Source organism: Acinonyx jubatus, chromosome D1 (genome assembly GCF_027475565.1).
Source record: "Acinonyx jubatus isolate Ajub_Pintada_27869175 chromosome D1, VMU_Ajub_asm_v1.0, whole genome shotgun sequence".
Lineage (NCBI taxonomy): Eukaryota > Metazoa > Chordata > Mammalia > Carnivora > Felidae > Acinonyx > Acinonyx jubatus.
The window spans coordinates 104,767,374-104,781,408 of NC_069390.1; the positions used below are offsets into that span (position 1 = coordinate 104,767,374).

The 14,035-nt window shown below is 44.5% G+C and overlaps 1 protein-coding gene across 1 annotated transcript in view; it reads left to right on the forward strand.

Moving 5' to 3' along the window:
* Positions 1-11,526, forward strand: part of RDX (radixin) — a 93,905-nt gene extending 82,379 nt beyond the window's left edge. The window contains exons 15-16 of the mRNA XM_027036459.2: positions 8,358-8,451; positions 10,900-11,526. Of these exons, the coding sequence (XP_026892260.1) occupies positions 8,358-8,424 (67 nt within the window). The 3' untranslated portion in view covers positions 8,425-8,451; positions 10,900-11,526. The remainder of the gene's footprint in view (positions 1-8,357; positions 8,452-10,899) is intronic.
* Positions 11,527-14,035: the final 2,509 nt, after the last annotated feature.

Below are 14,035 nucleotides of genomic sequence, written 5' to 3' on the forward strand. Positions count from 1 at the left end.
AACAGGAGTCTTGTGCTCTGATGAGCATAGCGGCTTTTCAGATGCAACAGGCCCTCTGTTGCTGTACCTTCTGGCTTTCCAAGAAAAGCCAGAAAACAGCTTTTTTAAAAAGGACATTCAAAGAGTAATGCTTGAGACGCTTCAGTTGAAATGTCAAGTTTATGTGAAAAGCTCCTAAAGTCTACGTGCCAGCTATTTCAAACATTTTAGGAAATGCTTTGTAAACCCAACAACATTATCTGCTTGTCCAAAGTGGCCTGCTGGGCACCGATTTACAGACTTCGCTTGAAAGCATTCCAGGTAGAGGGAACAGCATATGCAAAATTAGGAGGCAAGAAAGGGCTTAATTTGTTCAAGAAACAGAAAGGAGGGCCGTACATCTCCAGAGCTGAGCGACCCCAGAGGACAGAGGTGTGTGAGATGAAGGTGGGAAGGAGCCAGATCACAAGGAGCTCACCAAAGTCCAGGGCCAGAAGCGTGGGGACAGAAGTGTAAATTCAGGGTGGACACAACGCAACAAGCACATGCCCCTGGGGCCACACAGGGTGGCATCCGCCTGGAGGAGAAGGTACTTTTCCTTATCCACACAAGGATGTCCTAAATGCCACAGGTGTCCCTGAAGGTAGGTGCCTTATTCCATTTTACAGTTGAGTAACCTACCCCAAGTCACAGGGGTGGCATAGTTTGCATCTGGGTTTGGTTTTCTTTGAATTGGAAGCCCACCCAGATCCTTTTTACTACAAAACACTAACTACTTTTCCAACCGAGATATGTTTATAGGACAGTGCCCTTTGGCGGATTTTCCTGTCTTGACTAACTCAAAGTGAATGTATCCACTAATTTAAAGGCCAAAGAAGAATGCTTTCTATATTAAAAAAATTTTTTTTAATGTTTATTTGTTTTTGAGAGAGACAGAACATGAGCAGCGGGAGGGCAGAGACAGAGGGAGACACAGAATCTGAAGCAGGCTGCAGGCTCTGAGCTGTCAGCACAGAGCCCGACTCGGGGCTTGAACTCACAAACCATGAGATCATGACCTGAGCCAAAGTCGGACGCTTCACCGACAGGCACCCCAGAATGCTTTCCATATTAAGGTGAATATGGAGTAACAGTAACCTGAAGATCAGACCCCACAAAATTGAAGACCAGAGTTCTTTGTTCACCTGTTTTGCACAGGCTGGTTCCACCAGACTGCCGAGAGCTTAGTGCTTCTTTTTCAAAATTAGGTGAATATCACTTAAAGTTGAAATACATGATTTACTTTTGTGGGGGGTGAGCAAGCAACCTTTTCCTTTTATTGAGTGTCAAAGCCTTAGAAATCAAAGGGAGGGTTTATGCTCGAGGGATCTCAGACACCCAGAGGAAAATGAATTCGAGAAGTGAAAATGAATATGGATAGAAATAGGCTTTCTCAGCCATGCAGTAGACATTGAATAAAATATTTCAGGAACTCTGCGCGCAGGTCTTTGGTGAAAGGAAGTAAACTCAGTCTGGAAGACAACTCAAGAGCTTGGGGATCAGAGGGAAGAAGGCTCTTGCCTGGAGAGCTACAGACCCGAGAAGAGAGGAAGGCCGCCACAGTGTGAGGCCTGAGGAAGGAAGTCTGCGTAGCATTCAAGACGGGCTTACATTGAGGTTAACCACCTGAGTCAGTGTCTGGAGGAGGAGGTTGCTAAATTAGTTTTCAGAACTCAGTGTGATAGAGTGTTTCATTAAAATTCATCAGTCACTTCTTTGTCACTTATTAGAATATTTGAAGAGAGAAAGGAGCATAATTAGTAACATTTTCCAGATGCTCTATGTGGGTTATTTGATATACTTTGTAGCTAAAAATGGATCTGATTTAACTTTCCTTATGATTCTTAAAGCTATTAGATTTTTTGCCTGAAGTATTAAGATGAAAATTGTATTAAAATTTTTTTTCAATTTATTCATTTTGAGAGAGAGAGGGAGAGAGAGCATGAGTAGGGTAGGGGCAGAGAGAGGGAGAGAGAATTCCAAGCAGGCTGTTAGTGCAGAGCCTGATGTGGGGCTTGAACTCACCAACAGCATCATGACCCGAAGTGATACCAAGAGTCAGATGCTTAACTAACTGAGCCACCCAGGCACCCTGATAATTGAATTTTTAAAAGCTATCACTATGATTGCCTATAGTTTGCTTTTATGTTGGTAGATTCTAATCATTGGACAGAAGCAGAAGTGGAAAATTCTCTGTCCAGGTCCACTTATTAAATATTTTTGCCTTTGTAGGCCAGATAATGTCTATCACAACTACACAATTCTGCTATTGTAGCACAAAAGGAGCTATAGGTGTGTATAAATGAATGAGCAAGGATGTCTTCCAGTAAAACTTTATGTATGGACCCTGTAATCTGAATTTCATTTAATTTTTTTTATATTATGAAATATTCTTCTTGAAAAAAATTTACATTAAATCATGGCCTCTACAAAAACAGGTGGGGAGCTGGGTTTGGATTTGGTCCATGAGCCATGGTTTGCTGACCCCTGAATGAAAGGGCTGGAAAAACCCGCAGGCCAGTGGTGTGGTTTTCCTGACTGTCTAGAATTTTTTTTTGATCATGGAGGGGTCTCATTTTGCTGAAATGAAAGGTATTGTTTTGTTTTCTTCTATACACGGGAAGCACTTTGAGCAGTGGTTCTCAAACTAGCATCAGAATCACCTGGAGAGTTTGTTTTAAATGCAGATTACAGGGCCTCCTCCCCAGGTTGTTGATTCAATGAGTATATACAGGTTCCATGAACTTGCCTTCTTAACAGAGGAGGCTGAACTGTTCGGACAGCCGTCGTGAGAAGCCCTGACTTTTCGGTGAGAGTGTCTGTCACCATGGCAATAATGTGAATGCTTCTCTTCACTGTCCTCAGAGTAACTATTGACTTTTCTCCCTAGATGCTTTCTTTGAGACCTTCCACATTCTAATGGTTCAAAGACCAAAGATAAGTGGAACCAAAATCTATAGCTTTTCTCTCTGTTGTAGTATGTTTCCTCCATTAATTTCTGATGGTTTTAAACACATAACAACTAGAGAATGTTTTACGACAGTGTTAGGGAAAGAAATGTGCCTAGGGGAAATAAAAAGGAATGTATACATTCTTGTTATCTATATTACTCAATTATTACTAAAACATGTTATGTATTATTATACACTTGACCCTTATACAACATGAGGGCCTGGGATGCCAGCCACCTGCTCAAAAATCTGCATGTAACTTCTTAACTACTCATAGCCTACCGTTAAGTGGAAGCCTTACCAATAACATAAACAGTTGATTAGCACATATTTTGTCTTATATGTATACCTATTGTGTTCTTACAATAAAATTAGCCAGAGAGAAGAAACTGTTAAGAAAACCATAAGCAAGAGAAATACATTCATAGTACTGTACTGTGAATACGTTCACAAAAATCCACATGTAAGTGGATTTATGCGCTTGGGTTCAAACCTGTATATATATATATATATATATATATATATATATATATATATATATATAAAATAGATACTCATGTATTAGTTTAAAAAATAGTACATCGACGGTAACTTTGACATTCCGAGGCCTTCCCCTATTACATCATACTTCCCTGTGGGTTTTACTGTGTTTGTGTCCACAAGCAATATGATACCTAGTTTATATGATGTCTAGCATTGCATGCATATGGACTTTAGTTTTAACACACACACACACACACACACACACACACACATTTTGACTAATATAGTAGTGGTTCATTCATTCTTGCTGCTGTGAGTACATTCACTTGAATACTCTACCATTTATCCATTCCCCTGATGGTGGACATTTGTCTTCTAATATTTTTTATTTTACAGACAACATAGCCATAGATCTTGTTGGACATGTCTCTAGTGAATGTAAGCAGTAGTATCTCGGTGGCGGAGACCTAGTTGGGAGGCAATTATTCAGTTTATGTAGCCATTAAATTACTTTTCAAAGTAAAGATACATTCACATCTTTACCACATGTGATATTACCAGAATTTTTAAACTTCTGCCTGTTTGATAGGTATCTTACTGTGTTTTTAATTTGCATGTTCTTGATTACTAATATAATTGAGAATCTTTTTTAAAAATTTTTTAATGTTTTATTTATTTCTGAGAGACAGTACAAGCGGGGGAGGGGCAGACACACACACACACACACACACACACACACACATGCGCACACACACACGTGCGCACACACACACACACGGACTCGGAAGCGGGCTCCAGCCTCCGAGCTGTCAGCCCAGAGCCTGATGTGGGGCTCAAAATTACAAAGCATGAGATGATGACCTGAGCCGAAGTCGGATGCTTAACCCACTGAGCCACCCAGGTGCCCCTATAATTGAGAATCTTTCTTATATTTATGCGCCTTTCACGTTTCCTCTTCCTTGAAGTGAATTTTTTTTTTTTGCTTGTTTTCTATTAGCTTCTTTATCTTGATGTAATTGCTTCACAGAATTTCTTTGTATTTTGGCCCTTAATCTTTTGATACTTAACTGTTTTACAGTTATCTCCTTCCAAATTTTACCTCATCTTTTCACATTTTTATGAGTTTTTGATGGGTACGAATTTAAATTTTATTGTAGCTTAATTTATAAATCTTCCTCCTTGTGATCTGTGGCAATTTTTGTGCACGCGTCTTGTTTAAGAAATTCTTCTTTTCCTTGAGGTCATGAAGGTATTCCCCTGTATCTTCTCTAAAAGTTTTGAGTTTTTAAATTTTCTTCTAAGCGTTTGGTTATTTTTACACTTGAGTCTTTAATCCAGCTAGAAGTAACTTTGGGTATGGGATGAAGTATGGATCCATTTTTTTTTTCTATCCGGATGACCAGTATGTTAATACTCCATCCCTCTCCCATTGAGGCATTGCCACTTCTTACCTATATTAAGGATTCACATGTACAGTCTCTGTTCTCTTCCATTGGTCAGTCTGTCTATCCCTGTGTCAATAGCATTCTGTGTTAATTATAGTCTTAGTTTTATAATGAGTCTTAATTTCTGATAGAGCTTTCTTTCTTTTTTCTCCACCTTGCTTTAATAATAAACTCCTGACTAGGTTTGGCCCTTTGTTTTTTGGGTTTTTTTGGCCTTTTCTACATAATTTTACATAAATTTTACATAAATTCTACATAAATTTTATTATTTTTTTTTAAGTAATCTCTACCCTCAACATGAGCTTGAACTGAGGACCCTGAGATCAAGAGTCACATATTCAACCGAGCCAGCCAGATATCCTTTCTACTACATAAATATTAGAATTCATTTAAATTGGGGGCATCTAGGTGGCTCCGTTGTTAAGCATCCGACTTTGGCTCATGTCATGATCTCACAGTTCACGAGTTCAAGCCCTGCATTAGGCTCTGTGCTGTCAGCTCAGAGCCTGGAGCCTGCTTCTGATTCTGTGTCTCCCTCTCTCTCTGCCCCTCCCCATCTCACATTATTTCTCTCTCTCTCAAATAACATAAACATTAGAAAAATTAAAAAAATTCATTTAAATTGTATGCGAGGGGCAGGGGCTCAGTCTGTTGAGCATCTGACTCTTGATTTCCACTCAGGTCATGATTCCAGGGTCATGGGATCGATCCATGGTCAGCGTGAAGCCTGCTTAAGATTCTCTCTCTGTCCCGCCATCTGCCTTCTCCTCTGCTTACACTTTATGTCTCTCTTAAATAAGTAAATAAATAAGGATAAAAGCATTTGTTTGGAAATGTATTAATAATAATTAATTAGATTAATTTGGGAAGAAATTATATTTGTACAATATTAAGCATCCCTAGTCATGAATATATTTCTCCATTTATTGGTATCATCCTTAATGCCTTCCACCAAAATTTAAATTTTTGCTTTCAGGTCCTGTGTATCTTTTGCTGGATTTATTACTAAGCAACTTAATTTTCACTAACTTCTAAAAGTTACATTTTAAAACTCTTTGTGGCTGGTATATAGAAATGAAATTGATTTTTGTTTGCTGACCCTACGTGCAGGGACCTTGCTTATTCTTGTTGTTTCTAATAATCTGTGAAATCTTTTAGGCTTTCTACATAGTCACCTGCAAATAATGGCAGTTCTCAATCTGTCTTCTCAATCTGTATAACATTTACTTTTCTTACGTTACTGTGTTGACTTAACTGAAAATTTCAGTACCACGTTGGACATCACTGGAATTTCTGATTTAAGAGGAATGCTTCCAACAGCTCTAACATTTGCCACTACATGTTGGCCCTAGGTTTTGGTTCATGCCCTTTATTGAGTTAATGAAACTTCCTTTTATATACATACGTCTTTTTTGCTAGATTTTCTTTTTTAATAAAGATAAGGCTTAGAATTTATCAAATGCAAATGTATATGGCGATAATACGTTCATGTACTTTTTTTTTTTTAACATACTGAATTAGGTAGATTTTCTACTGTAAAACAAGTTTGCCGTCCGGAGGTAACTTGATCTGATCTATGTCCTAACCCATGACTCGGCGCTCCACAAATCCTGAACTCCCTGTACTGTGGATACCTGCCCCTCTATAGTAGACCCACCCGCTTCAAGGGTTGGGTGTTCAACCAAGTTATTTTAATCTCATGGCGCCACCTGGTGGCAAATTTAGAAATTTCTGACTTGATCTCTTTCTTTTAATTTTTTAATTTTATTAAAGCAATTCTTTAAATGTTTATTCTTGAGAGAGAGAGCGAGCGAGAGAGAGAGAGCGCTTATGAGCGGGGGAGGGGCAGGGAGAGAGGAAGACGCAGAATCCGAAGCAAGCTCCAGGCTCTGAGCTGTCAGCACAGAGCCCCACGCGGGGCTCACACTAACAAACCAGCAGATCATGACCTGACCTGAAGTCAGATGCTTAACCGACTGAGCCACCCAGGTGCCGCTCTTTTGTTACTTTTTAGGGAAATGTATGGGTGGTTTCTTCTGTTATCACTGACACCTGTCATTTGATCTAATTCTGTTTCTTCCTTGTACCTTACATTTATCCCATTTACTCCCCTGTCATTCTTTCACTTCCAAGTTTCCTCAATATACTCATGCAAATCATTCTTTTTTTCCTTCCTTTGTTTTCTTCTTTTCCTTCCTTCCAGTCTCTCCTTTCGTTCTTTTATGAGTATAAATCTACCTCAGTTGAGGTTAACCATGGTTAAAGTAGTGCTGGGAACTAAGGGAAAAAATACAGGACGTATCTTTTAATGAAATCTGAGACAATCAAGTACCAGCCCTGCTAACCTTCAGAGTCCTTGAAAACACTTCAAGTTCCCTTTGAAATGTTCTCAGGTTTCAGGTACTCCTTAATCACCTAATTAATCCTGCCCAGTTTAACCTCAAGCTCAAGTATTACAGAAAAATTTTAAGACTTTTAATAAGTTTCATGGTTTCTGTGTTCCTTTATTACTAGCTTTGACAAATAAGGGATTTCTACTGTATTTGACTACAAAGCCTCAGTTTTTCATTGTGGCTTAAACTGCCTGGAAACAACTACCACTGATATCGTGCTGTCCATGAGAAAGAGCTCACCACAGATGCCCTTCCGGTACATAACTGATGTATAAGATAGAGATTGCCAGTAACTACACTTCTACCTGCTTGAACCACAGCATAGAACATACTGTGAGCAGTGTTCTCCCCAGTCCGAGAACTCGGGCGTGGATAAGCTTGGCTGGTTTCGTGATTGCTCTGTAGAATTTACTGTGACTTCATTTTTGGTGTCTCTAAGGGCTATCCCTGAGAATGGAAGGTGAGTCAGCTGCAGGAGACAGACCAGAGAAAGTAGGGCTGGAATCGATCTCTTTAACCTCTGCAGTGCCCACATGGACACAGAAGAGGTTTTTATTTCTCGTTTGTCTTAATCCACCCCAGTCTTCTAGCAGGCAGGCACAGTCTGTTGAGAATTTGCTTCTTCAAAGACATATTGATTTCAAAGGAGGTCTGTGAGTCTGCTTCGTGGCCAAAGGACATTTTAATAGTGCCTAGATTAATCACTAGAGAACCTCAAATCAAATATAAAATCTGATCAGTGTTATTTTAACACTTTGGGATCCATTATTCTCGTGAAACCGATTTATTTGTGTGGAGTTGCTACAACCATTAGAATTCTAGCATCCATTTGAAAGGGAGATGTCACCCGATTCTTATTTCCACATTGTAACAGTGGAGATTCAAGACTGGATTGGAAAAAAGAAAAAAGTTAAAAATTAGGAAGAAGATTGCTTTGGCACTTTGGTTGCCCAGGAGGCCCTGCCCGATCCGGGGTGACAAGGGTGCTTTTGTCATTCGGTACTATTTGACTTCCTTCTGGGTTCTTTTGCTAAGTGCTTCCTAACCCCTGATGTCTCTTTTGAAAGGTGGGGACCCAAACTGTATGCACTGTTCCAGATGCGTTCTTGTCAAAGCAGTATAAAGCAGATGTAACAGGAAGAAGGCTCCCTCCCTCGCTAGGTAAGTACAAATGGCGGCCATGGCCAGGGCCAGCCCACCTTTCCATGACACCTGCCATGTCCGCCCCTTGGCTGGACCCCATAAGACCCAAATCTGTTCACCCACAGCCTGGAACCATTAATCTAGTGGAGTGAATCCCCAAAGGAGGTCACCTGGAGAAACCCCTACCATTACACCATCTAGTTCCACGCCCTGAAGGTTCTGTCTCCCTTGTTTGCATCCCTTGGGCTCTTTGCCAGTCAAGCACATCTTCCTCCAATTTAATAGTTTTGACATTGGATAAGATGAGACTTTGTCCGTAATCTATGTGCGCTGATGGGACAGGCTGCTTTAGACTGTTCTCTTTTGTGATGTGGAGTGAGTATTGCAGCGCAAGCTCATGCAGATGATGCCGTGTGCTGCTGCGAATTCAGAAATACTGAAAAATGAAGGGCTGTCCAGATATAATGAATAGAAGAGATCCAGAATCGGTTCATCAGCCAGGTTCGTGTTCTGCAATGATCTCAATTTGGAAACATTTAAAAGTCCTTGACCAACACGGTTACCTTGAAACAGGTTGTTTTAAAATTCTTTAATTTCTTTGGCGGAGACTGTTAAGACCCTTCCCATTTCTTTTTTTTTTTTTCTTAATTTTTTTTAACATTTATTTATTTTTGAGAGTGAGAGAGACAGAGCATGAGCGGGGGAGGAGCAGAGAGAGAGGGAGACACAGAATCCGAAGCAGGCTCCAGGCTCCGAGCTGTCAGCACAGAGCCCGACGCGGGGCTCGAACTCACAAACCGTGAGATCATGACCTGGGCCGAAGTCGGACACTCAACCGACTGAGCCACTCAGGCGCCCCTAGATTTTTTTTTAAATGAGATTTTTAAAAATGGTCATATAAGTTCGACCCAGGTCCAGAATTTTTAGAAATGATGTGCTTCCTTGGCCTAGGATTTTGGATTGCTTCAAAATGAGTTTAAGGTCGTCCAAGAAGCTCGGACGTTCTGTGATATCACCCAAATGTTTCCAGTGTTTCCACGTCCACTTGAAAGGCTTGTGGCACATGCATCATTGTTTTGAAAGTGGTGTAGGTGCTTGTAAATTCATAGAGTCCCAGTTAGTCCTATTCCTGATTCCTGGGATTTGAGCTAAAATCCCAACTTCGCACATGCTCTTACATCCTAGCGAAAGCCACAGACTGTTCTCTTCCTTGCTACTCCTCTCTAAACCGTTGCTTCCAATGCAGGGACTTACGTAAGTCTTTCCATCTTGTTTGCCGATGGGCAAAAGCCCCCCAAGTTAAGATGTACCTGATGATTTGCGACTGTCCCCTCACCGGTTGTCATCCGTTAACATTTTTGCTTTTTTGAGCAAATCCTTTGAGCGAGTTTAACTGTGTGCTCTTGTCATCAGAAGCAGGAAGAGAAGGTTTCTGCATGAGTCACCGGGAAAGTCAAGATCAAATGACAGAGTTCTGAATTATCCCGAGATGAATTTATTAAAGGATCAAAGGAGTTGGCAATCGCCACATCCTTCAGCTTGAAATGTCACAGAGTTGGCGGCCTTGGAAAAGTGCCGGGGCCTCTGTGGCTGATGTCGTGGACCCAGGAGAAGGGATAGGGACTCGCGAGTGGTCTTCTGGTCCTTCTGCTGCTGTCCTTAGGGCGTCCCAGCAGAAATCTCACGCGGTCTTTGTTGTGGCCAGCCCATGGAGTTACGGGGAGGAGGAATCAGAGGTTCACGTACAGTCACAGACAAGTGAGAACTGGCTGGTTTCTTCAGGGACAGAGGCCCCATGGACACAGGTGCCAGGGGGCCAAATTGCCCATCGCTCCCCAAAGCCTCTGGCGGTCTGGGGTGTCCGGACTCCCAGACTTCTTGCTCTCATCCTCCAGGCCTTGTCCTTTGTCTGAGGGGCTAGGTTGACTGTGGCCTGGGAGGCCGGGTGAGACCCTATCTGAAGACCCTCATGCCGGAGCCTCGAGGGGGAGGTGGCCTGAGGTGTGGAAGGCAGAGCTGGTGTAGGGAATGTGAGCTCACCCCTTGGGCACACCTGTCCCCCCCACCTCACCCCCAGCCTGCTCATCTTGCTCTCCTGTGATTCACGTCACGAAGGTGTTCGTACCTGTGACACGAGCGGTCTCAGACCCGCCCCTCGCAGTTCTGGGTCTGAACATGGCGAGATCTGCTCCGTTAGATTCCCTCTGAGATGGGAATAGTAGCGGGGCTGCGGTCGGAGCCACCTGCCTACTGGTCATCCCAGAACAGCCTGTATTCACCGCACGGCTTCAGGAGCGCCCCCCCCCCCAATAATTCAGCAGCACACTCCACCGTGGTTAAGTGTCCCCTACGAAATGTGGGAGGAGGTCCAGGTCCGAGGCCTCACCAGCTCTGCGATGCCAATATGCAGGTGTAGCCCAGTCCTTTCTCTCCTGACTTTCCTGTTCCCTCCCTGTCTTCGTGCAGGTCCCTGGCATCTGACACACGGCGAGCTGTAGGATGAGGACATACCAAGCCGTGCCTGATGTTCTGAATGTGTCTGTCCCCCCCGAACCCTGAACCTCAGCTGGAACCGGATGGACAAGAATTCCCCCCACCAAGGGCTCTTTCGCTGATGGTTCTCTTCACGGCTCAGTTTACTGTTGGTTTTCCCTCGCTCGCTATTCTGTCTCTCTCCAAACCTCTCCTGGTTGCCTTTCCTAGGGACAGACCTTAGGAAGCTGGGCCGGGACTTGGGAATTTGTGCATTGCGCCCTGAGGCCCCAAGCATCCGCCTCGTCCTGTCTTCAAGGCATCGTCCCCTCAAGAGATGCCTGAAGGCATCGGCTTCTGAGAACCCACTTTTTTTTTTTTCTGCATGTCTAGCTTGTAAGGAGGGATATATGGAGAGCATTTCCTAGAATTTTCCACTTTTTCACAAAACGTATGTGACTTATTTTTGGCTTCGAACTGAGAGCCAACGTCGTGGCATACCGCTCCGTTTTACTTGTGCACATCTGTGGAGTCTGGAGAAATCGATGCTACATTCCCTCTCCTGTCTGGGCTGTTTGTATAATTGTATATAAATGTAGCAATAAACATATTCTAACATCAGCCTGGGGCGCCTGATTCTGCATCCTCGCGGTAGGCAGTGTATAAATAGTGTGTTCTCAAGGAATTGCCCTGCTGACCGGCACGACCCGCCTGCCCCGTCCTCGTCCTCCGCGATTTCACAGAGCGTCAGTTTGGAGTTGGCCAGTGTTGGGCGAAAGAAGCCTGAGGAGTGTGGGGGCAGAGCTGGGATGTGACGCGGCATTATTAATTCACCAAGGGGCACTATGTCTGACACTCGGGGGTGGCTCAAATGTCCCAGGGCTGAAGCTCAGAGGATTGGGTGACAGTGTGCCTTCTGAGCCATTTTAACAGTGGCTCTGAAGTCCTCCAAGAACAAAATGTGTTACATTCACCCGGCAGGCACCTGCAGCCACAGAGTTACCTCTTAAAGATTTCCAGAAAAAAAAAAAAAAAGGCAAAATACGCCAACATGATGCTGAATTTTCCACCTGTCCCCGATGTTCTTCAAGGGTAAGGAGTCGAGCCGTTTAAGCAAATGTCCTCCTAACGGGGACAGACCCCTAAGCAAATAACCTTTTGATTTGGCGGGGATCATGCCGTCGGTCTCATGCCAAGGAGGATTTGTTCCCAAACTGGTCTCATAATTCGCTTGAAACTTTTGGTTATCAGGCATTTTTGCAACTGAAAAGAGAATCACATACTTTGTTGTGGTTTCTCATCAGGTTGCTGTCTCTCAGGCTCCTCCTCGATTGGAAGAGGAAGTTGGCGCACAAGTTTTCCGCCCCCGGGATAGAGTAGAGCTGGAAGTCGGGTGTCCCACGCCACCGTTTGAAAGACGGCTCCGTAAAAAGTGTGTGTTTCTTCTGAGACGGAGAGAAAGAGAGTGCAAGCGAGCGGGGCAGGGGCAGAGACAGAGGGAGGGAGAGAGAATCCCAAGCAGGCTCCATGCTGTCAGCACAGAGCTCCGTGCAGGGCTCACTCACCCACCGTGAGATCATGACCTGAGCCGAAATCCAGGGTCGGTCACTCAACCGACGGAGCCACCCAGGCGCCCCTCAAGACTGCTTTTTACGTATTAGAGCAGCGTAGACTGGAGGGCCCGAGGAAATCACGTGGTCGAGCCCTTCGAGCCACTGACTCATAACCAGGAAGGTGCCGGGTCTGTGAATTCACCTTCCGGCAACCTTCACCTCAAACTCCCCGCGGTACCCCCACACAGACATTTTCCACCCACGGTCTAGCCATGGCTGGTGATATGGGGGGACGTTATCTAAAAAGATAGGTGACAAATTATCATTTGCTTCTGGCGACGGTGTCATAACAGATAAGCCCAATTATAGACACGGCCGCGTGAGCTTGTTGATGGAGCTGTGGAGGATGGAGAAGTGGTCTTCACCTGTGGTCTTAAACCTGAGCACCGGTCCGTCTCTGCCTCCGACTGGGAGTCAGGGCCTGGATGTTTCTCCCCCCACCTCTGCGCCTCTGATGGGCCTGCTGGGAGATGAGGTGTTGGGACTGAATGATTTCCGGGATCCTTTCTGTTGAGTCTCTCCTCCTCTGGCCAAGGGAAGGGAGTAGCCAACCTTCAGTGCAGCCACGGAAGGTCACGAGAGGGCAAAAATGGGCAACGGAGAGGCAGGAGAGAGTTAGGAAGGTGGCTTACATCCAGAGAGGGACAACTGCATTAAGGCAACGGCAAGTCAAAGCACCGCCTCTGCAACGGGGAGGAAAGAGGGACTCAGCTCTCACTTTCCACGTGCCATCGGCTGGGTCCCTTCTCGAGCTTTTTTTTTAAATTTTTTTTTTTAACGTTTTATTTATTTTTGAGACAGGGAGAGACAGAGCATGAACAGGGGAGGGTCAGAGAGAGGGAGACACAGAATCTGAAACAGGCTCCAGGCTCTGAGCTGTCAGCACAGAGCCCGACGCGGGGCTTGAACTCACGGACAGAGAGATCATGACCTGAGCCAAAGTTGGCCGCTTAACCGACTGAGCCACCCGGGCGCCCCTCGAGCTGTCTTTTGCAGAGGACAGAAAGGCTAAACTGACCCTGAATTGGGACACACGGGTGGGAAGCTGAAGCCTCAGACCAAGAAGCCACCCCACCAGAAGTGCTCCCCTTGACCTTGGAAAGCGACTTCAGTCCCCATCAGGCAAAACCGACAGAGGCGTGGCAACCAAAAGAGAGAAAAGCTGGGGAGCAGGGTGGCTCAGTGGGTTAAGCATCTGTCTTCAGCTCAGGTCATGATCTCGGGTTCGTAGTCTGTGGGTTCGAGCCCCGCATTGGGCTCTGTGCTGACAGCCTGGAGCCTGCTTCGGATCTCTGTCTCTCTCTGCCCCTCCCCTGCTTGCACTGTCTGTCTCTGTCTCTCTCAAAAATAAACAGTAAAAAAAAAAAATTCAAAAGGGAAAAAGCTGGTCACTTCCGGGCACTAATCACCCACAGCAGCACGGGTGAAGGAACACACGGGTGGGGGCGCCTCCCTCCTCCAGCTTCCACGAGAGGCTCTTCCGCCCCTGCCCCACCCGCCCCCTTTCCGAGCAGGTG